General features: G+C 45.5%; 4 protein-coding genes across 7 annotated transcripts; 2 read left to right on the top strand and 2 right to left on the bottom strand.

Annotated features, from left to right (window-relative positions):
• Window positions 1-4398: 4398 nt before the first annotated feature.
• On the bottom strand, window positions 4399-10103 carry LOC125543489 (tRNA(His) guanylyltransferase 1). Of its 3 annotated transcripts, none has more exons than XM_048706854.2 (15): window positions 9790-10102; window positions 9262-9406; window positions 8767-8898; window positions 8548-8592; window positions 8257-8426; window positions 7549-7634; window positions 7359-7466; window positions 6861-6990; window positions 6618-6717; window positions 6390-6521; window positions 6041-6085; window positions 5791-5960; window positions 5422-5507; window positions 5225-5332; window positions 4399-4700 (listed from the first exon to the last, which is right to left on the bottom strand). In XM_048706854.2, exons 2-15 carry the CDS (start codon window positions 9366-9368, stop codon window positions 4593-4595), a joined length of 1527 nt encoding a protein of 508 aa, XP_048562811.2. In that variant the 5' UTR covers window positions 9369-9406; window positions 9790-10102; the 3' UTR covers window positions 4399-4592. The 3 variants fall into 3 exon arrangements, with proteins under 3 accessions (XP_048562811.2, XP_048562812.2, XP_087402830.1); XM_048706855.2 differs by having other exon boundaries at window positions 9262-9400; XM_087546704.1 differs by lacking the exon at window positions 8767-8898 and having other exon boundaries at window positions 9790-10103.
• A 121-nt stretch (window positions 10104-10224) lies between these two features.
• Window positions 10225-15017, top strand: LOC125543491 (actin protein 2/3 complex subunit-like protein). Of its 2 annotated transcripts, none has more exons than XM_048706856.2 (12): window positions 10225-10454; window positions 11423-11606; window positions 11684-11746; window positions 11849-11951; window positions 12152-12256; window positions 12333-12406; window positions 12485-12614; window positions 12764-12836; window positions 13612-13803; window positions 14159-14288; window positions 14358-14582; window positions 14679-15017. In XM_048706856.2, exons 1-12 carry the CDS (start codon window positions 10381-10383, stop codon window positions 14757-14759), a joined length of 1434 nt encoding a protein of 477 aa, XP_048562813.2. In that variant the 5' UTR covers window positions 10225-10380; the 3' UTR covers window positions 14760-15017. The 2 variants fall into 2 exon arrangements, with proteins under 2 accessions (XP_048562813.2, XP_048562814.2); XM_048706857.2 differs by having other exon boundaries at window positions 10226-10454; window positions 14159-14279.
• Window positions 15018-15168: 151 nt separating this feature from the next.
• On the top strand, window positions 15169-20829 carry LOC147979074 (uncharacterized). Its single transcript, XM_087515018.1, has 2 exons — window positions 15169-16725; window positions 20690-20829. Exons 1-2 carry the CDS (start codon window positions 16125-16127, stop codon window positions 20827-20829), a joined length of 741 nt encoding a protein of 246 aa, XP_087371144.1. The 5' UTR covers window positions 15169-16124.
• A 560-nt stretch (window positions 20830-21389) lies between these two features.
• On the bottom strand, window positions 21390-23259 carry LOC125543492 (uncharacterized). Its single transcript, XM_048706858.2, has 2 exons — window positions 22409-23259; window positions 21390-22252 (listed from the first exon to the last, which is right to left on the bottom strand). The coding sequence occupies exons 1-2, from the start codon at window positions 23024-23026 to the stop codon at window positions 21671-21673; spliced, it is 1200 nt and encodes a 399-aa protein (XP_048562815.1). The 5' UTR covers window positions 23027-23259; the 3' UTR covers window positions 21390-21670.
• Window positions 23260-26863: the final 3604 nt, after the last annotated feature.

The following is a 26863-nucleotide window of genomic DNA, read 5'->3' as shown; positions in this document are numbered from 1 at the left end:
TGGTTCACTGAGAATAGATACCGTCACCCAGGTAGTATCCTTTGTCGTAGTTGTAGCCGTTGACAGAAAAGTTCACCGATGGGCTGTTGCCTTCGGCAAGCCTAGCAAACACCGGCGAGCGCTGAAACACGTTGATATCATTGTGTGATCCGGCCATGCCAAAGAAGGAGTGTCAGATCCAGAGATCTTGATACATCACAACCTCTAGTATGACAGTGCAAGCCCTGACATGGCCCTTATACTGCCCTTGCCAAGCAGAAGGGCAGTTCTTCCACTCCCACATGCAGTCTATGCTGCCAAGCATCCCTGGGAAGCCCCTGTTGGCATTCATCGCCAACAAACGGGCTGTATCTTCAGCAGTCGGCTCTCTCAAGTACTCAGGGCCAAACACAGCAATAACAGTCTTGTAGAACTATATAGGGACTCTAGGCATGTAGACTCGCTCATATGGACGTACTCGTCAATGAGATCACCGGGCACTCCGTATGCAAGCATTCGGATGGCGGCAGTGCATTTCTGATAAGAGGAGAAACCAATCTTGCCAACGGCATCCTCTTTGCACTCGAAATAGTCATCATAGCCGACCATCCCCTCTCTAATACGGTTGAAAAGATGCCTACTCATACGTAAACGGCGGCGGAATTTTTTATATTTGAACAACGGGTTTGTTGTATCAAAGTAGTCCTTCCAAAGAAGGAAATGCCCGCTCTCTCGGTTGCGATTCAACGCCGAAGGTGGCCTGGAATGGAGCCACGGAACAACGGCCACTGGCTATTGAGGTGGTGATGGACCAACACGGCAGCCAACATCTCCCCCTCGTCATCGGATGGCGAATTGTCGGAGTCGCAAAGGAAATTGTGAAAAAATAACTCATCAGCGGAGTCCATTTTGTACCTTGGCAAACTGTCGCACAACTTGCGGGCGTCGACGAAGGAGACGACCGACGAAGGGAGTCGCAGCGCGCACGGACCAGCTAGCTGCCCTACCGGCGTCCTATGAGTGGGCAGGCGTCCGACGAGCGTGCCGGTGAGGATCTGGCAGGGGCGGCAAGTCGGCTTCTTGGTCGGGGGCGGCTGTGTGGTGGGGGGCGCGGGGGTGGGAAGCAGTCGGCTCCCCGGTGGCAAGACGGCGGTGGCGGGCGACGTGGGAGTGGGCGGCGTTGCTGGACGAATTTGGAGGCACTGACATCTGGCAGAGTCGCCGGCAAAAATGGGCGGCGGCGTCGGCGATGAAGGAGGCAGGCGAGGGTTGCTGTTGAATGGAGGGAGGCCAATGTGTCACCGACCAGCGGGTCCGGAGGAGAAGGCGAGCGTGCGCGCGTCCACGCCGACGCAAATCCGGCTCAAAAATGGGTCAGGAATGAGTCGCCCACGGACGGAATATAAAAGCATTTAGAGCAACTCTAATGGGGCCATCTATTTCGTCCGCTGCCATCCGTTTGGGTCGGCGCTCTAAACGCTTTTATATTTTTTTACGGAGGGAGTACCCTGTAACAACGCTGATATGCATTGTGTTTACATGTCAGAGTCTTTACCAGTCTGTCTTGGAAACAAAACAGAGGGAGCTACTGTTAGGCTGGTACCTGTGGCTTTCTAGTGGCACTGATTATCCATCCATCCCGAAAGTACCTTTCTACACCTGAGCTCATATGTTCCTGGTGTGAACAATAAACTAAATAAAATATAAAAACATTTCAAAAAAATTTAAAAAAAATTTATGGCATACTTTAAGAAATGTTTGTTGTGCATGCAAAATTTCATCACGAAATCGCATTCGTGAAAGTCATGGCAAAAAAAACAAAAAAAGCTCCAAAATGCGTTTGAAAGTAACATTTACAGAGTATCGATTTTGTTTTTTTACCATGCCTTCCACCAATGTCATTTAGTGATAAAATTTTGCACGCACAACAAACATTTCGTAAAGTATGCCACAAATTTTTTTTCAGAATTTTTTGAAATATTTTTCTATTTTATTTATTTTACTGTTCACGGCAGCAGCATATGAGCTCAGGTATAGAAACTCCACGTCCCATCCATCTGTCCGGTTGGCTTTGCTTAAAATTGTTGGCCATTTGGTGCGGTCTGCCACTAGATTCTCTTGGGGTCTTGCATTGAGTTTAGAGGCATTGCCCGAAATTACTAATTAAGGAGTACTCGTTGCAAAGAACACTTCACTTTCCCAGGTCGCGACAAGTGGCGCATATGCAGCGCGCCACTTGTGGAGTTTTCCCTTTTTTCGTAGATCCATTTATTCAAAATGTTTTATCTCTTAAACCGTGCGTTTAAATCTTGAACTGTTTTCACCATTGGATTCCTCGCGTCGAGATCTTCAAAACTAGACGTATTTACTTACGGCGACGAAGAATAAAACTATCGCTATATTTTTTCCTTTTCCTAGTTCTTCTTCCAAGCGCAGGATAACCCCAAGGGGTTGTGGGTTTTTTCTACCAATGGGAGCTTTCCCTTCACCGCCCCCATGGGGGTGGTCCACAGGGTTCATAACTACCCCTCTTACTACGGGGCGTTTACCTAGCCAACACTTAGATCCGGCTCTACCCAAACTTTTTTGGTTCACCCCAACATTACCCACTTGTCCGACTGTTGCTAAGCAGTTTTGGGATACTAAACGGGATTTGGCCTTATTCTTATTCCGACAGCAACAAAAAATCTTCGTCGCATATGGGCTTTTCCTAGTGTTTTACTCTTAAGTATAGTTATGGTATTCTCAGTTCAACTGTCTATTCAACAAATAAATGGAAGTTCGATCTATCAATATCTATGGTTTTGGACCGTCAATAATGATTTTTCTTTAGAATTTGGATACTTGATTGACCCACTTACTTCTATTATGTTAATACTAATTACTACTGTAGGAATCCTGGTTCTTATTTATAGTGATGGTTATATGTCTCACGATGAATTCCATGTTGATAGGTTTTGACAAACTTTTTTTTCACGAAAAAACCGGGCGAAAAAATCGGGTGAAAAAACCGAACCAGGAGCACGGCTTTTTTTCCTTTCCGAAAGGCCTCTCGCAAAATCACAACCGTGCCTTTCGTGGAAGCAAAACCATGAATCTCGTGTAAGGAAAAAAAAACAGAAAACGCGTTTTTTTTTCGTTTCCGAAAGGCACGGCCGTGACTCTCGCGAAAGCACAACCGTGCCTCTCGCGAAAGCAAAACCATGACTCTCGTGAAAGAAAAAAAACAGAAAACGCGTATTTTTTTCCCTTTCCGAGAGGCACGGCCGTAACTTTCGCGTAAGCACAACCGTGCCTCTCGCGGAAGCAAAACCATGACTCTCACGAACGAAAAAAAAACAGAAAACGCGTTTTGTTTTTCCCTTTTCGAGAGGCACGGCCGTGACTCTCGCGAAAGAACAACCGTGCCTCTCGCGAAAGCAAAACCGTGACTCTCGCAAAAGAAAAAAAAACAGAAAACGCGTTTTTTTCGTTTCCGAGAGGCACGGTCGTGACTCTCGTTAAAACACAACCATGCCTCTCGCGGAAGAAAAACCGTGACTTTCACGAAAGAAAGAAAAAGAAAACACGTTTTTTCTCGAAAAAAAATTTGAATTTTTTTTTGATCGAAAAGCTAAGAAAGACCGGGGGAAAACCAAAACGTCGAAAAAAACCCGTTTAAAAAGCCGAAAACGCGTGCGGAAAAATAAAAAAAAAACAAAATCCGAAGGGAGCGTCTAGAGCGCGACACGTGGCGAATGGCTGAGAGCGCGCCAAGTGGCGCTGATCGTTGCGAGGCTTTCGAAGAAGCGCTCGTTAACTAGTTGCTCTCGGCATTGCCTGGGGCTGGGAGGAAACCTGCAGAATATAAGTGTGTTCTGGCCAAGCAATTCGGTGAACGCCAAGGACCATTTACGTGCTGTTCGGTTAGCCAACCATTGCAACCCACCGATGGCTGCTTATCATTCCTGGGCTGACAAGTTTTGGCTAAAGAAAGACGGTCCATGTTTGGTTTTCGGGATCAAACAAGTCGCTCGCTATGCTGTATACATAGTATGACATACACGTATGTACGTGGATACTTCCACTTGAATCAGCACTGATGCTAACTGTCCACGATGTTCTTGCCCAACTGAAGACACGCCGCATCTCTTCATCACCTGCCAAAAGCTTCAAATGTGTGGCTGCAGCTAGGTCTCACCACGACGCCAAGATTGCAAGACCTCGGGCTAGCTGATGCTCCTCCTGGGCTAGACCCCTGCTTCTGACCAGAAGTCCTCTGGGGCTCCAGAAATGCTGCCGTATTTAGGAATGAAGACCATGACAGCCGGCTAACAATTACAAACATTTGTTCCGATTTCGAGTTATGGTGTAACCGTTTCAGGGCACCGGTAGATAAGGTTGCTGCCAAGTCCTTTGACCATTTGGGTCAAGCTTGAGTAAGTATAAAACAGTTAGTTATGTAGGTGTTCAGGGTACCTAGTACAGTGCTTATAAAACCGGTAGATAAGGTGGGGACTCTCTCCCCCCGTTGATTCCTCAAACCACAATCTACAAAACCGTGATGTTTCTAGATAAAATTCCAGAGGATGATGAGAGCTACAAATCGGCCTAGAATAAGTACATCCATATCATCATTTGTCGAAAATAGACATATGCTTTCTCCAGAAGTCAGGCCCCATGTCAACGTGGGTCACTGCCACATCCCACCCATCTCTCACGACGTCTCCGCTCACTTTCACCTGCAGCCATTTGCAGCGAGCCGTTAGCAAAGAAAGGAACTCGGATGTGATCTGAGAATCATCTTCTGCTCCAAAGCACGCCAAAAAAAGAAGGAAAAAAATTCTCCTCATATGATGGCAGCACTTCCACCTAATCACTTAAGAGTAAGACATGCATGCTTTATAAATTTGGGTGATTTTTAGCCTGTTGGACAGTATTGCTTTACTATTACTTTATTCATGCAGATGCAATGGTTTAAGAAGTTGCTCATGATCAGTATCAGTTGGAAAATGTATCCATGCATATCTCAGATGCAGTTCTTTTTCAGGCAACATGGCCTTGTTTTTTTAACAAACTGCGGATAAGGGCCGAAATGCCAGAACATTTCTTCAGTTATAGTTACCGAAAAATTACTTTGATCCTTTATGTGATGTCAGTCTTGCTTCTTAAGCATCACTATACTGTCATTTTGGTTTGCCTCATAACAATTGCAGCACAAACAACATTATTGGTGAAAATTATTCGTGAATGATGCACAAGATACCTTTTGACGATAAGTACATGAACCCTTTCGGAACATAGCGGGTTCATTGTTGTAGTTCATTTGAAATCGCTGAAAAAGCAACTCGTTCTTATCCTTTGATAATGTTCCCTTCAGAGAATATTAAAGAGTTAGGGACAAAAGATAACTAAAGAATTAATTAGGATAATTGAAAAAATATTTAAATGATGAAAGAAGACCTTTAGTATCTCATTAGCTTTGTTTTCCTCTTCTCCAGATTTCACTAACATCCAAAAGCATGTATTGTATTGGTTCCTGTTGTGACCTGCAAATTAGCGTGTAGAACAAGTCAGCTCATTTTCTTCTTATGGTTCGTTCTAACTACTAGAAGAGTCAACCCCCTGCAACAGAATATCGTTGAAGAAAAAGATACTTGGACACTGATAAGTATTCATCACAGCATAGAGCTATACAAGCACCAAATTTAATGCATTCATACTGCTGCAGACAACATATAAATTCACATATTTCATGCTGAACTGTCATCGACAAGTTCATTGACATTTTCAGTTAGTTAAAGATATGCTATGTTAGGAGGAATAACTCACATTCTGCTTGCCTCCAGGACAAATAATCACAAACGATCTTTGGTTTTGGGTAACAGAGAACTTCTGCTTCAAACTTAGGTGGCTGCACTAATTCTTTACTGGGGAAATATTCTTTCCACTTCATCATGTAAAAGGAAGTGAAGCATGATGAACATGAAGAAAGGATTAATCTGCAAAAGAAGTTGCATAATTTATCGAAGACTTGACCAGTTGAAAAGCACACTACAGGAATTCTGAAACTAATAACTACCTCTCATTTCTCTGGTACAATTCAGTGTTCTCCTGGAACACAAAGCTGCAACAATAAATAAATAAATTAATTAAAATGATCATTTGCAACAAATTTTCAGGTTTGCCATCAAACAAACCAAAAAACACCTGTCTAAATTGAATGCATCATATCTAAGCTTTTGTTGGATGGTTCACTTTGCTTACAGTTTTAACATGATACTTATATTGCCAATGTATTCAATTCAATTCACTTCTGCTGATAGGAGGAGGAAAAATTGTGCTATGTGGAAAAATATATCCTTGTTTTCTTTGTATTTTTCAAAGTTCTCTCCATACAAAAACAGATATGTTGCACGGGCATATCATACCTGTACTCGTTGCTAAAACCATAACCAAAGATAATACCAGGGAATTGCTCCATCATCAAAGAAGCAGAAGCGTTCATCAAACTTAAAGCAGTCTCATCATTTGGCTTGTCAAATGAATGGATCAGCGAGAATCTAGGGAAAAGAAATTGAATTCTCCTTGTAAGTAAGACAACATAAGTATCTAGATGTATTGCCGCATGTATTTAAATATGAAAGTAGGGTCCTCACTGGTCAAATTGGCAGGCGCTGATACGAACAACGATCCAATTACAACATGGAAGCCTGTGGATGTCATCGAACTTCTTCACATACTCGTATCTATATTTCCCTTTTTCCCCGACACACAATTAGACTAATGATGTATATATCCAAAGTTGACAGGAGCTTTAGGTAAACTTCCAGTCCAGCTAAAACAAAAGTTGGCAGGAGCTGGACTGGAAGCATACCTATAACTAGAATGATTCAACTAACCTTCTTGAAGAATGTATTGATGTTTTTCCCAAAACTCAGGTCCTATGATATCTAAATTTGACACTGTAATTGCCAGCCGGATTCTTTTTATGGGATTCCCGTAGTCATCTGTTTTCACCTTTGTTTCTACCTACAGAAACATGTAGAACCCTAACATTAGTCAACAATCAGACCCACAAAAGAAATGCAGTATACGGTCTGCACACTTGATTGGTCATCATAACCTTTGATCAATATCAGACAAGGAAATGGCATTAAATGGCAACTAAGGTGCTTCAATTATCCAAGCAAACTAACGTACAGCAAAATGTTTATATGCAAAATAAAACCAGAAGAGAAATCAGAAATGCATGAATATCTCTGGCGCAAAATATGACTAGAAGCTATCATCGCCATTTGATGTATCATGCAAATAATGTTTTGTGCGATGTAAATACTTCACTGAGAATGAGCACGAACATCAATAATAATGAACTTTTGAATGCCTGACAGTGTTACCTTATCTCGATAAACACTTGATCCTTTCCGGAACATAGCCGGTTCATCCTCATAGTTGACTTGGAACTGTTGAGAAAGCAACTCATTCTTGTCCTTAGAAAATGTTCCCTACAAGAAAATAGACGGTTAAAGAGACGATTTATACAAATGCTACAAAAAGACACCTCTAACCCTAGATAATTTAGATGACCTTCAATGTTTGTTGTGCCTCTTTTTCAGTTTTTCCAGACTTCACCAACATCCAGAAGCATGTATTATAATGATTATTTATATGACCTGAAAGGCACGCATAACATTAAGTATGTTAATCTTCACCCATTAATTAAAACTAGATAACACCCCACGCGTTGCTGCGGAAATTTATAGAATGTAATTAGAATATATGAGATTTTTGCCATATGAATGGTAGCAAACCTAGAGGTAAATAGAGGGTGGATGCATGCTATATTGCCTATATTGACTTGTGGCATTCAAGTTCAATTATTTGTTGCTGAAAAAAAGTAAAAAATAAAAATTGATGACGCGGAGGGCTTGTATGTGCTTCATGAGGGCTTGCATGTGGTGGGAACTGGGAAGTGGAAGAAAGTGAAAGGGTTGCTAAATCATGTGGATGGCTTGCATGTGCATTTAAATGGGAGCACTTAAGTAGCGAAGCAAAACCGGACATAGAAATCTCACTAAAGTGACACATACATACACCATATTCCTATGTTTAGTTAATGTTGCTGAAGCTTCGTAGTTTCGAGAACTTTTGGTTAATAACATACATGACATGATTTTATTGTTTTTGAGTGGAAACATGATTTTATTGTAGAGAACATCAACACACATAATTGCACAACATAAGAATATGATTATTTGTACTGGAAAAATGTTGACTGTAGTTTAAGAAGCTTACAGTCCACTTGCCTCCATGCCAAATAATCATGAATGGTTTTCATATTTGGATAGCATACAACTCGCCCATCAAAATAGGGAGGCTCCCTCAAATCTTTATTAGGAAAGAAATCTTTCCACTTCATCCCGTACAAAGATGTGAAGTAAGAAACACATAAAGACAGAATTTTGCTGCACGTATTGGTAGAGAGTCAATAACATGATGAGATTTTATAATAGAATAGTTCAAACCATTCTGGGCATGGCAGTATCCTAATAGTGAAGGAATGAACAGATCAAATAAGGTAGGTACCTTTCTCGCCTTTGATAGAATTCTGTTTCCTCTCTGAAAACAAAACTGCAAAGCAAACAGAAAGATAACACACATAGATTATTATCCAAAGAATGAACAGAACTCTTTCAAATAGGAAGAACGGGACCTGCACAATTAAAAAAAGAGTCTGCATTCACAATGGTATTTGCATATAAATCTCATACAATTTTGTAAGTCTAACTTCAAAAAATGTTATACCTGTACTCATCGCTAACACCATAAGCAAACACTATATCAGGGAACTTCTCAAGCATAGAGGTGGCACAAGCATTCATCAATCTTAAAGCATTCTCATCATTTGGTTTCTCAAAGGCATGTATCTTCGAGAATCTAACAAAAAGATAACTGAAATTAGTGGACAACTGGAAAAAACAACAAAGATAAATATTTCTAATCTGGAGCAAGAGTGATCCCCATATGCATGTTTCCCATATGTTTATCATCACAAAAAACTCAAGCAAAAGATATTGGTGCATGAACTAGAGCAAGAATTAAGATGACAAGATGGTCGATGCAGTTGCTTAACCTAGTGACCATATCAGTGTACAGCTAGGAAGTGAGCAAAGTAAAATGAGAGCAACCAGTCTATTATAGAAAGCAGCAATCAGTTAACAGGGTTGTGGAATAAAATTAAGAAACGTACATATAAACTGGTTTCCTATTACCCTTTTAGGGGGAAGAGATGAATTATACCGGTGGAAATGGCAGCCATCGATGCGGACAACGATCCAGTTGGAGGCCGGGAGGCGGCGGTCGAACTCGAACTCCCTCTTCACATACTCATACTCGCTGTTTGCCATCACCTGACGCTACAAGAAACGTGTTCTTGGAGCTGCACCTACAGAAAATCATAGTAAAGTGGCGGTATAGATTTTTGAACTTGAGTGAAATCTGCATTGGGTTGCCAGTTTTTGTACACTTGCTATCATAAACTAGCTAAGTGCCCTGGTGACATTGTGAAAGTGGGATTGTACTAGTGAAGTTGATATTACTCCTGTCAAACACCCACCCTACCGATACATACAGGAAGTTAAGAGTAAACACGGGGACATCGGCGAATTGACGCTAGGAATCAGCAATAGGACATTGCCATGCTTTTGCTCTTTCTGTTTGAACGCTGAGCATTGAATTTCCGTTGCTCCGTTATTGGTTATACATTACAGTTGTCGTGCGGACGCATGAAAAAAGAACAGGGCATTGCAACTTGGCATGCAGACGTACCTAACCGTGTCAACCTTGCCGGGGCAGTGGAGGCCGGCGGCCGGCGGCCGGTCTAGAGCGCTTCGAATCTGGAGTCTGGAGTCGGTGTCCGTGCCGGTCACTGACCGGTGGTCTTGGATCGATTCAGAGAGAGAGGAGGCTGGGGCAGGAACTCTGTAGCTGCTGCGGGAGGGCGGGGAACGCTGGCAACCACCGGAGAGGAGCCGCGACGGGCGAGGCGCGCGCCTTCACGCTGGCAGCCGAAGAAAGCGGGGAGGCCGGCGGCGGTGGTCGGCGATGTCGGGAGGACCTACTATCTGAACTTGCAGCAGTCTTTTTTATCTGAATCTCAGAAACAGAGGAGGACCTACTCATCAGGTCGCAGTCTAGCTGGGCCGTGGGCTGGGCCTCCGTTGCAGGTGCCCATGCTGGTCTGTTGCAGCTTCGCAGACAAAGCGGAGAGAGAGAGGGAGCAGCCACGGACGGCACCTCGTTCGCAGACAAAGAAGGTTTGGGAGGGCGGCAACGCAGACCCATCTCCCCCAAATCCATCCCGCGGGAGACACGAGCGTGCGAGGGAGAGAGGCCGCTGCTCGCCCTGGTCCCGGTGGGATGAAGATTGACGATCCCCTCGACTTCGAGGGGGATAACGACCCCCTCCTCACCGTCCGCCGCCCCGCCAAGAGGTACTTTCCTCCCCCCTTCGAATCCATTCCGGTCTCGTTTTCAATTTCCGCCGGTAGGTTTCGGCGGCGTGGATGGCGTGGTTCGATTAGATTCGATTTCGTATGAACATGGCGCACTTGCTGAGGTTTTCAGCACTAGGGGCGTGGATTATCTTGTTGCCGCGGGCGTTTCCTTCTACTGGGTGATTTTAGGGTTTAACACTTTTATTAGAGGCTGATGCTATCAAATGAGAATTTCCATGATTGAGTATGTTGGTGTTGATTGACCCATCTGTCGCGGTGTTAGGAGGGTGGCACCAGTAGCAGTAGCATCAGAGGCAGCAGCCTGGATCATCGAAGCAACTAGTAGTGGTGGGAAAATCTCTAGCCACAGAAAAGGAAACGATGGACTAAGCTTGAGAAAATGAAAATCAGATGTCTTGTGTACAAATAAATCAGTACCAGATGATCGACCGGTCACGCCGCTTTTCAGTAGCACTCACATTACATGGAAATTCTAATTTGATAGCATCAGCCTCTAATAAAATTGTTAAACCCTAAAATCACCAGTAGAAGCAAACGATGGACTAAGCTTGAGAAAATGAAAATCAGATGTCTTGTGAACAAATAAATCAGTATCGGATGATCGACCGGTCACACTGCTTTTTAGTAGCACTCGCATTAGAGGCAGCAACCTGTAAAATCAGAGGAAAATCTCTAGTCACGGGGAAGAAATGATGAACTAATAAGCTTGATAAAAGGCAAATTGGACGTATTGTGAACAAATCCAGTGCCCAACTATTTTGTGGTGTAAATGACAGAGCAAAAGCTTGTTTAAGTTTAATGTGTCTTTATCTGGGATAATGCTTGGTGAAATTTTACCACCGGAGTCATCTGGCCCTGTGGTGTGCAATTCGGGTTTAACCTATCAATGATACGTCCATTCTAGCAATTTAGCTATTATTGATCAAAGTCAGTGTCCATTGCAGGAAGAAGGTTATTGAGCTGGATGATCTCGTAGAAGATTACTTTAATTCCGGTAAGGATGAGCTCAAAGCTTCTGCTGCTAAGTCTAAGGGTCGCCCCAAAGGAGACAATTCAGATGATGAAGACAAGCAGGTCAGGAAGAAGGAGATTGACTTCTGCAAATTTGTGGAGGAGTGTGAGGAGAAGGTAATTGTCAAACAAACCATATGTCCTTCTAGATCGCACCTGTTTTTTTTTTAATATATAGCTTACTTTACTTGAAGGCGAAAGCGATGGATCCTGGAGAGGATGTACCCCAATGGGGCCAGCAAGTTTTCGGCTGTCAGGTCAAATGGCCCTAAATTTGTTCAGTTTATCTTCAATGCTAGGTTCTGTTTTTATTTTTCTAGTTTCTACTACTAAAGTATCTTCATGAACTGTACTTGCAGAAATCACCCTCAGGTCTTAATGGCACGGGAGTTGAAAATTGCCAACTTTTGCAATCATTCTGTGGAGATAAGCAGTTAGGTTTTGATCTAGAAATTGAACGAGGTTAGTTTTGTTATGCGCGCGTAATTCTCTTATTTGACTAAGTGTGGACACTATTGCTTTGCTTGTGTTTGATTTAACCCTTCTGTTTCTCATTGTGCCACCATGACTGTTTTTTTTTTGTATCTAGTTATGTTTGCTTTCAGGTTTTGGTTTTTCCTCTTGCAGATAATGTAAGCAACTTCTTAATGTTATTTATGTAGGAGAGGGCTTTTTAGAAGGCATGCTGATCAATGGATGGCTTTTGAAGTTGGTACTCCTATATGGTTCTGTTGAAGACTCTATAGCATCATGGGTGCTAACCAAGTGTAAGGATCTATGCTTAGCTCAGTTCAAAATTGTTCTTTTAGATTGCCTTGTATGCTTACCACCATTAGCCACCAGTGCTGTACTCATCCAATAAGAAGTTGCAAGATTCTGCATCTGAATTTTGGGATAGTCTCCTTTCCCTAAATGAGGTAACTGCATAATCAGTTTTCTTTTGTGTTTTTGTGTTCTGCCTTTGGCTTCTGTACATGACTTCAGATTGATTACAGGATGATAAACCATTGGTAAACTTTGGATACTTCCCAAGCTACTCTATTCTTATGGGTGCTATACTCAACTATGGATACCTACATGATGCTCCTTGCACTAAAACTTGCACCTCTGAAATTGCGGTTGCAGGTTGGTTCCATACATAATTTTCTTCCTTTCTTAATCAGTTATCACTTATGCACAACACATGTTTTTGAGTCTTTAATTTCATACTTGTGATGGTGAACATTCTGGAAATTCCATCTCCATTTCTTAACTATTTTTTCATTCATGGCCAGACACTTCAGATGGTGGTCCACCTCAAAACATCACTGCATGGTTAAGAGTTGTATCTGCTTGCTGCAAAATTAGGTAACTGGATTGTCTGATACACAGAGTATAGCTGTTTTTTGCTTGTGATTCACTTATACAAAACCTAAGATGGAACTGCCTATGTAAAGCTATTCACTATAACATTCCATTTGCCTATGAAATTCAAGATTTTCACGGCATAGTTTTGCAACAGAATGTCTAGGATAATGTATCTATTTATTTTATTTTTGCCTGTGTTGTATTTTTTTTCTGTTAAGCTTCATGCACTAGCCAACGCAACCAAAAGTCTGAACTAATGGAAAGGGCTAGATAATGCACATATACACTTCAACACCCCTCTCACGTGTGCTTGGAAAGTCAACAACGTGGGTGGACTCAGAGGTATGGCTCAAGAGGCCTATACATGGACATAAAGGGGGGCAGCAGCAATTTTTAGATAAATTGTGGAAGCCAGGATTTGAACTCAAGACCTTAGCTCCGATACCATGTTAAGCTTCATGCACTGGCCAACACAACCAAAAGTCCGAACTAATGGAAAGGGCTAGACAATCCACATATCACTTCAACACTTCCAATTCCCAGTATGATGAAAATCTCTGCCTTGAGGGGAATTTATCAATTGTCACTATTGTAGTCATGATAACATGTATAGGTGTACTGTTCCATAATGTATAACAGTGATTTATTTCTTCTAAACTGGCGTTTGTTATAGTTCATTTAATCCTTGGAGAATTTTGAAACACTGTGATGTTAGCAAATATTTGAAATAGTGATATCATCCTTTATGTTTTAATGGTCTATTTTTTATTTACAGAAAAATGCATTCTATCTTCTCACCTTCGGAAGCGCAAGATGTCCTTGTTATTGTTATTTCCCTCTTTTTGGACCGTCGACTTGAAGGGCTGCTGCTTATTTTGGGAGATTGCCTGAATTCACTCATCTCGTACTTCAATATGAGTGAATGGGAAAGTAGCTGTCTGATGGTTGCTGAGTCAATTTCTAAGAGGTAAAAGATTCAGTGATGCCTATTATAAATTTGTAGCCCATAGTATTGTTTTGACCATAATATACATGTCCAATCAGAGAAATGCTGGAGTACTTAAACTGGGTCCTGAATAGATAAGTTTCACACTCGCTAGCAATGACTGCTTCTTGACAAGTACTGTGTATCATCAATGAATCTCGTTTGCTCCATTTGTGCTAATTTCTTGCATCCATGGCATGTAAAGGCAGTTAAGTTGCCTGTACATTATCAGCTAATTGTATTTATTGTGTTAATTAAAGAAGCTTCCTCGAGTCGGTCCCATGGTTTTTCCACTTAGGGTGTTTGCCTCTCTGAATTCGGTTTCATAACATTGTAGGGTCAACATGGATCTTAATTGTTTAAGGCTTGTTGACTGCATTACCGGAACCAACGACCGTAGCAAATTCCTAAGGAGCCAGCTGGCCCTTCAGTTGCTCAAAAATAGCTTCGGCCTTAAAGTAAGCATGGTGAGCATGTGTTCTCTGTATGAATCGCCTTGTGGCTAGTGGCGCTGACTGCATATCCTGCATATTTAGGTGGCGAATGTTGAAAGGATCCTGAAGTCGGTCACATCGATAAATGTGAAGGAGAAAGAATGCAATTTCTTTGTGCTCTACGTGCACATAGTTTTGATGGACAACCTGCTCTTCTCTAGCGACGCGTTCAGAAACAAGACCGCAATAATCGACGCTTGGCGTAATTTTCTACGGAACTGCTCGACCCAGATAGGATGCACGGACTGGAGGTTCTACGCTTCGAAGGTGCCAAAGCCTGCCTTTTTTGCTTTGTTTGAGCTGATGCATCCTTTTTTTCCTTTCCTATATATTGCTCATGAGCATATTGTTTGTTGGGTGCAGGTCCGAAACAAGGCGTCGTATCTCCTGCAAGGTGCAATGCTGAAAAGGCCTGCTGGCAGTGGTAGCATTCCTGCCAAGTGATTTGAACCAACCTACTGAAATGCCTGCTGCTGGAGAGCACGGAACCTACGCCCTGATTTACTGGCACAAGTAGTATGTTTAGGGTGAATTGTAGGCTCATTTTTTGGGTACCTGATGGGTGGCTGACAGTAGTATTCTCAGCCCATGTATAGCGTAGTCCCCAGCACTCTCAAGTCTCAACGCCACTTTTTGCAGCATAGACTTGTACTGAATATACATTATCAGCGTGTTTGGTTCAGTGGAATTAGAGACGGAAAATGGGAGTTGGGGGGTAAGGAGATTAAAAATCCACTGTTTGATTAGAGGGAATGGGAGTTTAAGTGGGAAGGGGACTGGGAGTTGAGAAAGCCAATTCCTACCAATTTCTTCCCAGAGGGTACCCTGTTAATTCGTGAGCAGAGTTCTATCTCACGCCAATTCCCATCATATGCCAAACAAGGAAACGGGAGTAAAAATCTACTTCTCATGCCTAATCCCTTCATAAACATCCTTGTGCAAACTTCCATTCTTTGCCCAAGTGTTTACCAAACACTGTATGTAGATTTGCTAGTCATATTTCTACCTTCTAACCAGCCTAGTTGATACTGTGGAGACGTGGCTGTCGGCTTGCACATCGCATCGTTTTAATGGGAACCAAGTGACTCATCTGATACCCCCTTGCATTCTACTACTATGGATGCTCATCGGGCAGAAGAAAAATGAAGACAGCGAGCCGGCCGCCGCGATCGTCGACGGGCGGGAGTTGCTCCATCAAGGTATCAGCTGACACCTGATGAACGCAGCTGCATATGCCGGTTGGATCTGGCACGCTACTTACGCCGAACTGACCAGATTCCGAACATTGATTTTGGAGTCGCCTGCTGGTGCACATGGGTTCCGGTGGGCGGGCAGCCAGGTGTGCGTCGCCATGCCCTCCTGCTGCTCGCTCGCTACGCGCTGCATTATTGACTCGCCCACTAGCAGCAGCGGACCTCGTTGGTGGCGGGAGCCAATGGGCCACAGACCGATGAGCCGACACGAGAGGGGTCGAACGGGTCTCGCCCAAATGCTCAGTTGCCCGGGGAGGGGACCGGGGTTGAGCCGGCAGCATCGCCATCGGTGCCTATAACCTCGTTGCGGTTCGGGTCCTTTGAGCCAGCATCAGCGCCACCTAGACTTTGGAGTGACCGGGTAGAGTCTGATGATTTGTTTGAGCACACGCTATCTCTGTTGGAGTTTGAGGGGGCTGGCGGTTCTGGACACTTGGTGAGGGCCTCATCGGCGAGGGCTCTGGTTGGAGTTGGGGTGGGGGAGCCGGAGGTCGCTTCTCTTTCCCTTCATCCTCTGGTGGTCAAGGCGCCGGCGCGGATTGCTACCTGTGAGCTGATGGTGGGGGGCGGGGGTTCGGGGCAGGAGGCCTTGACGTCTCCCCTCCATATCCCGACGCCAGTGACGTCGGTCACGTTGGGGTCGGCCAACGCCGGGGGAGGGAGCCCGAGGCAGGTGGCCTCGGCTCCTGCTACTCCGGTGGAGGCGGCGACACCTGCGCCATCTGCTGCATTGGGGGAGGGGCTGGGGCAGGAGGCCCTGGCTCCTCCTTCTTCCCCGGTGGTCTGGAGGACCGCCTCTTCTTCACCGACAGCTCTTCCGTCTGCACAACTGGATGGGGCGGGAGAAGGGCGCGGGCAGGCGGCCCCCGTCATCCCCTCTCTGTCCGCACCGGTGGCAGTGGACCCCGGCGTGGGGCACCTGTCTGTGGGGCTTGGGAGCCCGCAGCCGCCTCCTCTGGTATCCTCGGCTGACCCTTTGAGGGACTCAGCGCCAGGTTTTACTAGGGAGGAGGTTGTTGCTTTTGGCGGGATCCCGGATCCCGTCTCGACAGGGAGACGGATGAGTGCTCGCATCCACGAGCTCCCGGAGGTGGATGATATGCAGCAGCGGTGCGCTATGAGGGCGGCCAAGCTTCAGGAGGCTGCATCATCTTCTGGTATGTCTGTCAACATATCTAACTCTTTATTGCATTTTTTTAGTGAGGAGATTATAAATAGTGCAAACCAGTTAGGAGTTTCACTAGGTACCACGGATAGTGAGATCACTAATTCGGTCAATGATCTGTTAGATTTGGAGGCGGAACGTGTCTTAGAGACTATTCGTAATCTTGCAGCAGTTAAACCGATGAATGATGATGAGATTGATGCATTAAGGGTTAGAGTGCTAGATAATATGTGTGCGGATCTAGCACCTCCAAATCATGTGTCTGAGGACGATGATGTACCCATCGAGTATGATGCTGATAATTTAAGTGAACCCGGTTATGAGGACCGAGCGGCAGAGCCTAGTAGACCAAAACGTAAGTGAAAACGGAAGATCTATCCTGATTCCGCAGTTCGTAGGAGTGCTAGGATTCGAATCACTAAAAAATTCCATGATGAATTATGAGAGGAATCTTTTGGAATAGCAGAGGTCTGAAGGACTTGGCTAAAAGAAGGTTCCTTGCTGAGGCAGCTCTAGAGCAGAAGTTAGATTTTGTTGCTCTATCAGAGACTGGTAGAGAAAACTTTGCGCCCCAGTTTCTTTCTTCTCTTATGGGTGGTATTGATTTCGATTGGCATTGCCTCCCTCCGCGAGGAAGATCGGGTGGTATCTTACTTGGCGTGAGATGCGATTCGCTTGAAGTCCGAAGTGTAGTGATGGGTGACTTCGCGGTGAAGTTTCGAGTTAGGTCTAAGATAGATGGTTTTAACTGGGCTTTGGTGGCGGTTTATGGTGCCGCACAGCCCGAGCTTAAACCGGAGTTTCTGGCGGACCTTGTTCGAATCTGTGGGTCAGAATAACTTCCAATTTTAGTTGGAGGTGATTTCAATATCATCAGAAGGAGAGAGGAGAAGAATAATGATAACTTTGACGGCAGATGGTCGTTTATGTTCAATACCATTATTGAAAGCTTGGATCTGAAGGAGATAGAGCTTTCTGGTAGAAAGTTTACCTGGGCTTATGCTCTGCCAAACCCGACTTATGAAAAACTTGATCGAGTTCTTGCGAGCGTGGAGTGGGAACAAAAGTTCCCTCTGGTTACGGTGCGAGCTTTCTCGAGAGGAATATCCGATCACACAACCTTGTTCGTGGACTCAGGGGAGCCAAACCACGTGGTAACAAGAACACCTTTTCTTTCGAGATGTCATGGTTCGAACGCGAGGGGTTCTTGGACTTGATTGCCAGGGAATGGGCTAGAGGTGCAGGAGGCAACACTGCGATCGAGCGTTGGCAGAATAAGATTAGGCATTTGAAAAGTTCCTTACGGGGTTGGGCTAAGCACCTCAGTGGTGTGTATAAGATTGAAAAGGATAGACTCCTTTCTCTCATTCAGGCCCTGGACATTAAGGCCGAATCCACTATTTTACTGCCTGCGGAGCTTCAGGTTAAAAGTGAGGCGGAGAGGAGGTTGAAAGAACTGCTCCGCGAAGAAAAATTGAAGTGGGCTTTGCGTGCTAAAGTACGCAAAGTGGTCCAAGGGGATGCGAATACTCAATTCTTCCATTTGATAGCTAATGGTAAGCACAGAAAAAAGCGTATCTTTCAGCTTGAACAAGACGAGGGCACTATTTTAGGTCAGGATAACCTAAAAACATATATTACCGAATACTACAAGCAGTTATTTGGATCTCCGAAGGATAATTGTGTATCCCTCGTTGAGTCCAGGACTGAGGATGTGCCTCAGTTATCGGCTGCTGAAAATGATATTCTGGTTGCCCCGTTCTCAGAGAAGGAGGTGTTTGATGCTATTGCACAGATGAAAAACAATAAGGCTCCCGGACCGGATGGATTCCCGGCAGAGTTCTATAAAAAGTGCTGGCACATTATTAAGGGGGATTTGCTACCTATGTTCCATGATCTGTTTTCTGGACAGCTTCAGTTATTTCACTTGAATTTTGGAACTATCACACTGCTTCCCAAGAAAACGGATGCTGTGAGAATTGAGCAATTCAGGCCGATATGCCTCCTCAATGTTAGTTTCAAAATTTTCACCAAGGTAGGGACTAATAGGCTCACACAGATTGCGCATTCTGTGGTGCAACAGTCCCAAACTGCTTTCATGCCGGACAGAAATATCCTTGAAGGGGTGGTCGTCCTGCATGAAACGCTCCATGAAATCCATTCCAAAAAATTAGATGGAGTAATTTTTAAGGTGGATTTCGAGAAAGCGTACGATAAGATCAAATGGCCATTCCTCCAACAGTCATTGCGTATGAAAGGTTTTGATGAAGCCTGGCGCCGACAGGTTGAATTTTTTACGCAAAAAGGTAGTGTGGGAATTAAAGTTAATGATGATATAGGTCATTACTCCCAGACACATAAAGGCCTAAGACAAGGAGATCCGATGTCCCCTATCCTGTTTAACATTGTGGTGGATATGTTAGCAATTTTGATAGGAAGAGCTAAGGAAAATGGTCAAGTAGGTGGATTGGTACCTCATCTCGTTGATGGAGGTGTATCCATCCTTCAGTACGCTGATGATACAATTATCTTTATGGAGCATGACTTGGCCAAGGCGAGAAATATGAAGCTTGTGTTATGCCTATTTGAACAATTGACCGGGTTAAAGATTAACTTTCATAAGAGCGAGCTGTTCTGTTTTGGTAGAGCCAAAGACGAACAGGACGCTTATACGCAATTGTTTGGATGCGAGTTGGGAGAGTTACCCTTCTCTTACCTGGGTATTCCAATCCACCATCGTAGGCTGACAAACAAAAAGTGGAAGTGCGTCGAGGACCGATTTGAGAAGAAACTGAGTTGTTGGAAGGGTAAGCTCATGTCATACGGAGGCCGATTAATCCTGATTAATTCGGTACTCACGAGTATGCCCATGTTTCTCCTATCGTTCTTTGAGGTCCCAGTTGGTGTTAGGAAGAGACTGGACTTCTATCGATCGCGTTTCTTTTGACAGGGTGATGAGCTTAAACGAAAATATCGACTTGCTAAGTGGGATATCATCTGTAGACCGAAAGATCAAGGGGGTCCCGGTATTGAGAATCTAGAAGTTAAGAATAGATGCCTTCTTAGCAAGTGGCTATGGAAGCTCTCAACGGAGAATGATGCCATATGGGCTCAAATCCTTCGTGCCAAGTACCTCCAGACAAAAACTTTGTCCCAGGTTACAGTCAGGCCGACTGATTCATCTTTCTGGAAAGGTCTGATGAAAGTCAAACAATCTTTCTTTAATAGGATGAAGTTTGTTATTGGAAACGGCTCTTGTACACGTTTCTGGGAGGGTACTTGGCTCGGCGAGACACCTTTGGCCATCCAATATCCATCTTTATACCGTATTGTTCAACGATGTGAAGTGTTCGTTACTTCGGTATTTCAATCTATCCCCCTTAATATTCAGTTTCGACGGACGCTAGCGGGCAATCGTTGGGACGTCTGGCTCCGTTTAGTTAGGAGACTGATGGAGGTCCAATTATCTCAACAACCCGATGAATTACGCTGGAAATTGACTAAGTCTGGAGTATTCACTGTTAAATCAATGTATATTGATGTTATTAATTCGAACTCCATTCCTACCTCTAAGCATGTTTGGGCGGTCAAAGTTCCTTTGAAAATAAAAGTGTTCATGTGGTTTGTCCATAAACAAGTTATTTTAACCAAGGACAACTTGATAAAGCGTAATTGGACAGGACCTACTAGGTGCAGTTTCTGTGATCGGGATGAGACAATCAAACACCTCTTCTTTGATTGCCCGTTGGCCAAAGTACTTTGGCAGACGGTCCACATTACTTTTAATATCAATCCACCGAATTCTGTTAACGCGTTATTTGGGACATGGCTTAATGAGATTGAGCCTAACTTAGCGCGACACATTCGTGTTGGAGTTTGTGCTTTGATGTGGACTATCTGGACTTGCAGAAATGATTTGGTTTTTAACAGAATATCATGTATCCATTTTTTTGCAGGTTTTATTCCGAACTACGGCTCTGATCCGTACCTGGTCGCTACTCACCCAGCCGGAGGCCAGGGAGCATTTGGTTACTGGGTCTTTCCGATGGGAGATGGTAGCTCGGAATGGCGGTCATGTAATAGGATAGGCATGTAGTTTACCTACCTAGTTTTAGCCAGACGGTTGTGGCGTCTTCTCTTGGCTAGTGGATGTTTCTAGTCCTTTTTGACTCTGTGTGAGCTTTCTTTATTTTTTATTACTTTTGGAGACCTTGGAACCATGTTCGCACTGCTTTTTTGGTTAATAAGATGGCCGTATGCATCTGCAGAGGCCGAGGAATTCCCTTTTTTGAAAAAAAAAAACCCTTATCCTGCGTTGCGTGTAAGCAGTTTGTACCAGCGGCATTTTCTTCACTTCCAAATTGTCTGCTACCTCTACGTACGTGCCATGAGCGCGGACGGAACCCCAGCTAAGAAAAGAAAGAAAGATTTGGACTCCATTTCGGTCACCCGCGACAAAATAACTCGAGCTGGCACCTGCCTCGCCTCCAACGTGGATGGAAATTCGGTAGCGAGAGTGACCAGAAATTTCATCAACCGTCCATTCTCTCATCTGGGTCGTTGAGGCCTAGGATCTCTTTGGTTCCGAGGTACCGCTTCTCAGTCTCCGTGGGAAACACGGAGAGAATTAACGCTAAATCTAAGAAAGAGCAGCAATGGCTGGATCAAAAGGGCTCAATGATTTCCACATGCTTTTATTTCAGAAATCAACCAGGGAGAGACCTGAAGAACAGCTACCTAAGTGTATATTCATCCATGTCGGATCTTCGGCGGAGGCGGAAGTAACAAAAATCGGAGTGTCATATCATCGTCGCGCGTAGTCGTACTAGTGTGATTGTTTCAAATCTTGATCATCATCTCTGGAGTGTGTAGAAGAAGCGTAGGTGTGCCATGGAGGCGCACAGACACACACACACGGCGGCGGCGGCGGTGGCCATTTAACACTCTTGTCGGACGTTGCACGCGACGGCCTGCGCCCACATGCGAATCTGGTCCTTCATCTCCGCCGCGGACCTCGCGTCCGCCTGCTGCAGCCTTATCGCCGCCGCCGCCGTCGGGGGCGCCGACCGCGCCCCGTGCTGCCACGCCTCCGACAGGTACGGCCGCCGCACGACCCCGTCGCCGTCGTCATTGCCCGCGGCGTTGCTGTTGCTGGCGTCGATGCCGATGCCGTTGGCGTTGTTGACGGTCGAGTCGTCGTTGTCGCTGGTGCTGCTGGACCCGGAGACGGAGCCGGAGCTCTTGTGGGGCTTGTTGGCCTTGTCGTCGCGGAGGCCCGGGAGGACGTCCGCCAGGCTCTCCCTCAGCTCCTCCTGGTCGAACACGAAGCCCAGGTCCTTGAACCCCTGGACCTCGATCGACTCCAGCGCGCTCGAGCTCTTCCACATCTTGTCCTGTAGGCTGCTCTTGTCCCGGACGAGGGCCGGCTGCTGGTTCGCGCTTAACGATCGGAGGTCGCGCCGCGGCGGGCCACGCTCCGCTCTGCTGCCACCGCCTATCATCCTCGGCGTCCGGTCAGGCTGCAATGAAAGTAAACAGCACGTCAGTTCGTCGGACACGTAGCAGCTGAGCTCCATAGCTCAGACTCAGAGCATTCGCTCGATCATCCAATCCACGATCGGTTGCTGATAAGGCGATGATGGGATGCCTATGATGCATTGGAGCTGGTAACGTACCTTGGTGGGCGTGTGCGAGCGGTAGTGCCTCTCGAGCGTGCTGTGCGAGTGCCTGAGCCTGGGCATGCTCGGCGTTGACTCGGCGACCCCGGCGGGTCGGCGGCCGTGGCCGTCACCAATGGTTGCGGACGACGTGACCGGCATGGATGGCGCCCGGTTGAGCGCCGACGACCCGCGGCCTTCCTCGGCGATCCTGGTGCGCAGGACGCCCTCGTAAATCTTGCTCCAGTTCATGTCGTCGTCCTCCACCTCGGCCTCCTGCTGATCGCCGCCACAGCCAGCGTCCTCCTCCACTATCAGCTCGTTGTCCTTGGGCGACGAGGGGTCCATCCCGATGCGAGGCGCCGGGAGCGACGGCGTCCGGAGCAGCCTCCGTGATCCTTGCGCCTTGGCCGTCCGCCCAGACGACGTGGACGGCGACTTGGGCAGCAGCGGTGGCCTGGTCCTCCCCTTGGCGGCGTCGTCCCTGCCGCCGCCGCTGCCGCCGAGGGAGTTGCTGAAGAACCAGTAGTCGTCGAGCAGGTCGAGCGCCGGGGCGCGCTCCGCCGGCTCGTCCGCCTTCTTCCTGCCCTGCCGGACGACGTCCGCGTCCCGCGGCGCTGACAAGAAGGAGCTCATGCCTGGCTGCCTGCGTGGCGCGGAACAAGAGATGAGACGGGGAGGAGGGAGATGCGCGCTCGCTAGGCGGCCGCTGCCTTTTTGGATTGGCCTGAGCCGTCGGCCTGGTGGGTGTGGCGTGGCGCGAGAGGGAGGGAGAGCGAGAGCGAGAGCGAGCGATTGTCTTGTCTCGTACGAGAGGGAGGAGCCGGGGATGGATGGACGGATGGGCGCCGCCACTTTGTTGTTTTCCGGTGTCGGGCTTGGGGTTTTGTTGCGGTGGCCCGGCCCGGCGGGGGGCCGAGGGGCCCGCGCGCGGCGGAATTCTTTGCCCCGCCAGCCAGTTGGGGGCTGGTGGGGTCCGGGCGACACGTCGGTCTGATGATTGCGTTATGCTCGCACCGCACATGACTGATTGGGGTTGGGTTGGGGGGGAGTGATAATTGTGATTGCTGTCGCTGTGGCTCTCTCTGTCTCTATCTTGCGCGCAGTCAGATCCGCTGTGATTAGGGGGCCGGCAATTGTTACTCTAATGTTACTTAACCGGGAAGAACCGGCTGACGTGGTCGCAGGCGCTCGGGCTTATATGCAACTAACGTACTGTATAAGCGTACGTATTCTTGAAGGATACAGGGAGTAGAGAAATGATCGTGGAAATTTCGCGGCTGACTTTGACCATGGAAAGTTGAGAAGTTTCGACGTGAATGGAAAACATGGGTGAAATAAAACATTGAAAGTTTGTTAAATTGGTTGAAAACGCGTAGACACATCATAGTGACAGTTCGTATTACCCCTATTCTTATATTTGGGATATGGAAGGAATTTACAGACATCCGGCTTTTTTTTAGGGTACAGACATCCGGCTTTACAACCCGTAGGTATATGGTGATTGTATTAAGTGCAAATCCCCTTCTTGACAGTAACACTCAACCTCCCTCCATGGGGCATTCTGCTCAATTTCAAATGCGAAATTGTTGCTCGTTGATTGCTCTTTCAATTCTTTAACATAATTGCTCGTTGCTTGTTGGTAAAGAAAATGCATACAATCCAAATCACAGTCATGCACGAATGTCACCGTTGCACTACGTGTTGCATGACCTGACATGCTCGCATCATTCTTCTTAGTTTCTGTTCAAAGAGGAGAACCAGTCGATTTCATTCATTTAAATTGTTCTTTGTTGCTGTTTTTCATTTTGTACCTTTTCTTTCTATCGGTTTTCATTAACTATTTTTGTGCCCATAATTTCAAGGTGTGCTACAGAAAATAAAATCAAGCCGGTTTAAATAGTTCTTAATAACAAAAGTCAAATATGCAATGCATCAAGGAATTAAACTTTTTAGTTTTTTTTAAAATAAAGTAAATTTCTGTGCTTGCGCCTCCTGTCGTGTTACACTGTGTTACTTTCTGTGACCCTACGACTATGTTTATGCCCTAGTAGTGTAACCTCCGGATTTACAATGTTTTCATAAAAGCATTTTGCAAGTTTGGTAATTTTGCTATAGTTGTGGCCTAGTAGTGGAATCTTAGTATTTTCAAGCTATGCTACCTTTTGTCACCCTAGGAATATTTATGATGTATGTTGATCGGCACTATGCTACGTATTGTATCGGGGTGGGCAAAAATGTATGTCTGCCAAAGTGTTTTCGAAACTATCTCCCCCCCCCCCCTCTCTCTCTTCTTATCTAGGTAGAGTGGTAGGATGGGAGCATTTGCAGTAGATGTAGAACCATAACATATGCATGCTCAGAATATGGTGAAGAACGCTGCCAGATTCAACGGGATCAGCCACGTTTCAATGGAACCCATTGGCTTAGTGTATAACCACATGCTATATAGGCTCTAACTTGACCTAGCAAGTGTCTGGAAACCCTTATATGGTTATTGTCGTGGTTTTGTCACGGCAGATGTCCTCATGAAAGGACTTAGTCGTGGAGCCATCGCTACAGGTTAGCTTAAAGGGGTTTAACCGGACAAGGGATACGAGGATTTTATACTAGTTCAGCCCCTTCGATGAAGGTAAAGCCTACGTCTAATTGAGTTGATATTGCTAGGGTTTCGATGACCAGGGAGCGAATCCGCTTTGTCTGGCTCTCGAGTTGTTGTTTTTTTCGTCCCTAAACTGCTGCCGGGTCGTCCCTTTATATACACAGGTTGACGCCCGCCGGTTTACAGAGTCCCGAGGCCGGATCATAAACGTGTCCGGCTCGGTCTCTATCCTTCCTATCTTACAATGCAAGTTACATGAGAAAGCCGATTTACATCTACAGGCCTTAACTCGCCTTTGGGCCTTGGGCCTTTATAAAAGCGCCATCATACTTACATCTTCATGGGCTTCTAATCTTCATGGAGTTAATCCGACTACTCCTGGCCGGTTTATGTCTAGTAATAATATCCCCAACATTAGGCCCCAGATTGATTTGAACTTGTTCATGTCAATCTTCAACACTTAGAAAAAATCTTTCCTTTGAATCTTCATGTGAGCTTTGTAAACCGCCGTGACGTCATCCTTTATGTCCGTTGTAAACCACCATGACGTCATCTATTCGTTGAAGCCGAAGATGCCCTTATTAATGAACATCCAACCATCGAGGCCACAACTCTATTAATTATCCATTTTTGGGCTCCTCAATTCCCGCTCCTGTCGCTTATCCCTTCGCTTTATAAATAGGGTTGAGGCCCCTTTTCCTTTTCCTCCGTTGCCTCTTCGCCTCTTCTTCCTCCTCGCGACGTCCCTGTGTTCGAGCGCCGCCGCCGCCATCGAACTTCGTCCCTGCTTCGTCACCGGCCGCTGCATCAACCTGGTTGCATCAGAAAAACGCGGCGCATCACCGCTACCTCAACCGCTGCGGTAAACTTCCCCTCTTTTCCCTGTAGATCCATTAGGGTTTCAATGTCCATCGAAGTTCATCGAAGCTCCGGCCCTGTTCTTCTCTGTTCTTCCTTAGTCCATGGATAAAAAACCTCAAGTTTGATGTATTCCGTGTAGCTACCATAGTACTCCTAATCTTTCGCTATCACAACAAACCCTAATGCGCACAAAAACTGAGCTGAACCTTTGTGAACTTCTTCGGGGCCAACCTTTTTAGGTCTAACTCATTTTGCTTTTCCTGTCTTATGGTAGATCCAAAATTTCTATGTAATCTTGTGAAACCTGTTTTACCCTACTTAGTCATTTTTGCCTTAGATCTGTATCTTCCGCATCACATAGACGGTTTACCCTTGTAAAAGGTAATCTATTATATACCATTAGTCCCCTTGTAAACCGGCAATCCCTTTGTCTCCGTCATCATACTCCGGTTTAATAGCATGTGTATACCTCTGCTTCTGCTTATTGTTGTCATTTGTAATTGTATCAGCCTCCGGTTTACCAATTTCATATACTTGGATTCTCTGTTTTATTGTACCTTATGCATCACTATGAATAAATTGTAAACCGGTATTTCTCTTCAACTTTTCATTTGCAATGGCCAAGCAGTTCTATTCCTGCAACTGGGTCCCCTCCAGGGTTACAGAGGAGCAATTGAATGGAATGGTCCGGATCGGCACCTTACCAAAGAAAAATGAAATCCAGTGGCGTGTTCCTGGACCGAAAAATCCTCCCACCCCTAAGCAAGGTGAGGTAGTGGTGTTTGTTGATCACATAGGCCGTGGTTTCAAACCGCCCGGATCAAAGTTTTTCCGAGATGTACTTGCCAGCCTTCAACTCCACCCTCAAGATATTGGACCCAACTCAGTATCCAATATATGCAACTTTCAAGTTTTCTGTGAAGCGTACCTACAAGAGGAGCCAACTTTTGAGCTATTCCGGGACTTCTTTCATCTGAACTGGTGCACTGAATTTGTAGACAGACCCAATA

The sequence above is a fragment of the Triticum urartu genome, chromosome 3A (assembly GCF_056163025.1).
Source record: "Triticum urartu cultivar PI428250 chromosome 3A, HENAU_Tu73, whole genome shotgun sequence".
Lineage (NCBI taxonomy): Eukaryota > Viridiplantae > Streptophyta > Magnoliopsida > Poales > Poaceae > Triticum > Triticum urartu.
The sequence above is the reverse complement of the archived record's forward strand: the minus strand, read 5'-3'. Positions and strand labels throughout refer to the sequence as shown.